We start from the raw sequence: 1,738 nt of genomic DNA on the forward strand, positions 1-1,738 counted from the left end.
GAAAGGCAGGGATTGTATGGTGAGACGCACAACGTACAAAAGATATGGGATATGAAAGGCAGGGATTGTATGGTGAGACGCACAATGTACAAAAGATATGGGATATGAAAGGCAGGGATTGTATGGTGAGACGCACAACGTACAAAAGATATGGGATATGAAAGGCAGGGATTGTATGGTGAGACGCACAATGTACATTTTTCAAGACTATTTATCAGGCCGAACTACGGATTGGAAAGTCTAAGCTTCGCCCCTGAATAAGCCTCTGTTTGCGTTATCATAATAAAAGCCAATCCCTTTATTCGGTTCAAAACTGTAAAAAACGCCTGATGCTGCCGACTGGCTGCCCTAACTCTGGTTAGTAGCCGAAAATTAGGGACAACTGTACATGGACACTAGGAATCTCTGACCAGGTTATTCAGTCTAAGTATCGCATTGAAAATACGCACTTTCATTGTTGCTTGTTCCTAACTAATATACATATATATAATACATTTGAATTTACTGTTTAGTAAACTATTTGAACTACTGCAAATCACATAGTATTTCTTGTTAAGTATATTCACATATTTTGTATATCACTAACCAACAAAATATGACATATCTTTTTTTAGCCTTTGTACATTGTTGTTTCCTATTTGTTGCATAAGGTAATGCATGCACAGTATTATATGTCTACCTTCATAGAGATTAAAAAATATATGAACAAACAGCTTGGAGTTGCATACGCTTCAAATATTTGTTTTGCACATTGTAACTTAATGATATGGTGTTGCCACATTACTCTGACAAACCATTTTCAATGCGTCTGTTCTCCATAGGTTTGTGGAATCGTGTTGGCAACTCGGCTGCTAGCTAGGATACAGACTCTGACTAAGGATGAAGAGATGTACGAAGGTATTTTAAGATGATCTCTATGTTCAGGAAAAAGCCATTGAACCTTGTCTTATATAGAGATACAATATCGTGGGCAACCTTTTTTTCTTTAAGCAAGAGAGAGATTCACTGCAAAAAAATAAAGCTTTCTTAGAAAACTATTTTTATGTTATAAGAAAACAAAAAGCTTAATATTTATTGACGAAAAACTCCAATTATATTGACAAATATTTTTCTTCAATTATGGCAAGTATATACATTGAAATTGCTCATTCAAATAAAAACCACTGGAGATGATTAGTGATAGATCAAATCAGTTAATTGTACCCATATATATATACATATATATGTGTGTGTGTGTTTACCTGAATTGTCATTATTAAACTTTTCATTGTCATCAACAGCATTACCGCACTGGCTTGGCCGCCAATTTTGATTTCACATCTTTTAGTCGCCGTCCTATTTTTATTTGGCCGCACTTTTGTTTTTTACAGCTGGGCTATTTTAGTTTAGATATCACTGTTTTAAAAAAGCAGAATACACAAGTGATTGTGAGAGATATCATCACACGTGATCAACAAAGCCTAAAAAATACATATACGTACAAGTATGAGCTGTAAATGCAAGGATTTTACACACACACTTACATACATGGATTTATCACGTCAAGCAGTATTTGGCTTAAATATCAGTTGAATGTTTACCGTGCAGAAAAGCTGTAAAATATAAAGAATACTTTCAAAGTGGTATAGTACAATTTGTGTTGTTACTTATATATATGCAAAATATCACATGTTGAAGAGACAGTGTGATATAGGCTGTAGAACAAGACGTATACATATTTTGCTGTTATAGGCCTGGA

General features: G+C 34.5%; 1 protein-coding gene across 5 annotated transcripts in view; it reads left to right on the plus strand.

Annotated features, from left to right (window-relative positions):
• Positions 1-1,038, plus strand: part of LOC106469525 (tetraspanin-33-like) — a 57,782-nt gene extending 56,744 nt beyond the window's left edge. For all 5 annotated transcript variants that reach the window (XM_022398062.1, XM_022398064.1, XM_022398066.1 and 2 more), the window contains exon 8: positions 822-1,038. In XM_022398062.1, coding sequence (XP_022253770.1) covers positions 822-911 — 90 coding nt within the window. In that variant the 3' untranslated portion in view covers positions 912-1,038. The remainder of the gene's footprint in view (positions 1-821) is intronic.
• Positions 1,039-1,738: the final 700 nt, after the last annotated feature.

The sequence above is a fragment of the Limulus polyphemus genome, unplaced genomic scaffold, assembly GCF_000517525.1.
Source record: "Limulus polyphemus unplaced genomic scaffold, Limulus_polyphemus-2.1.2 Scaffold3528, whole genome shotgun sequence".
Taxonomy (NCBI): Eukaryota; Metazoa; Arthropoda; class Merostomata; order Xiphosura; family Limulidae; genus Limulus; species Limulus polyphemus.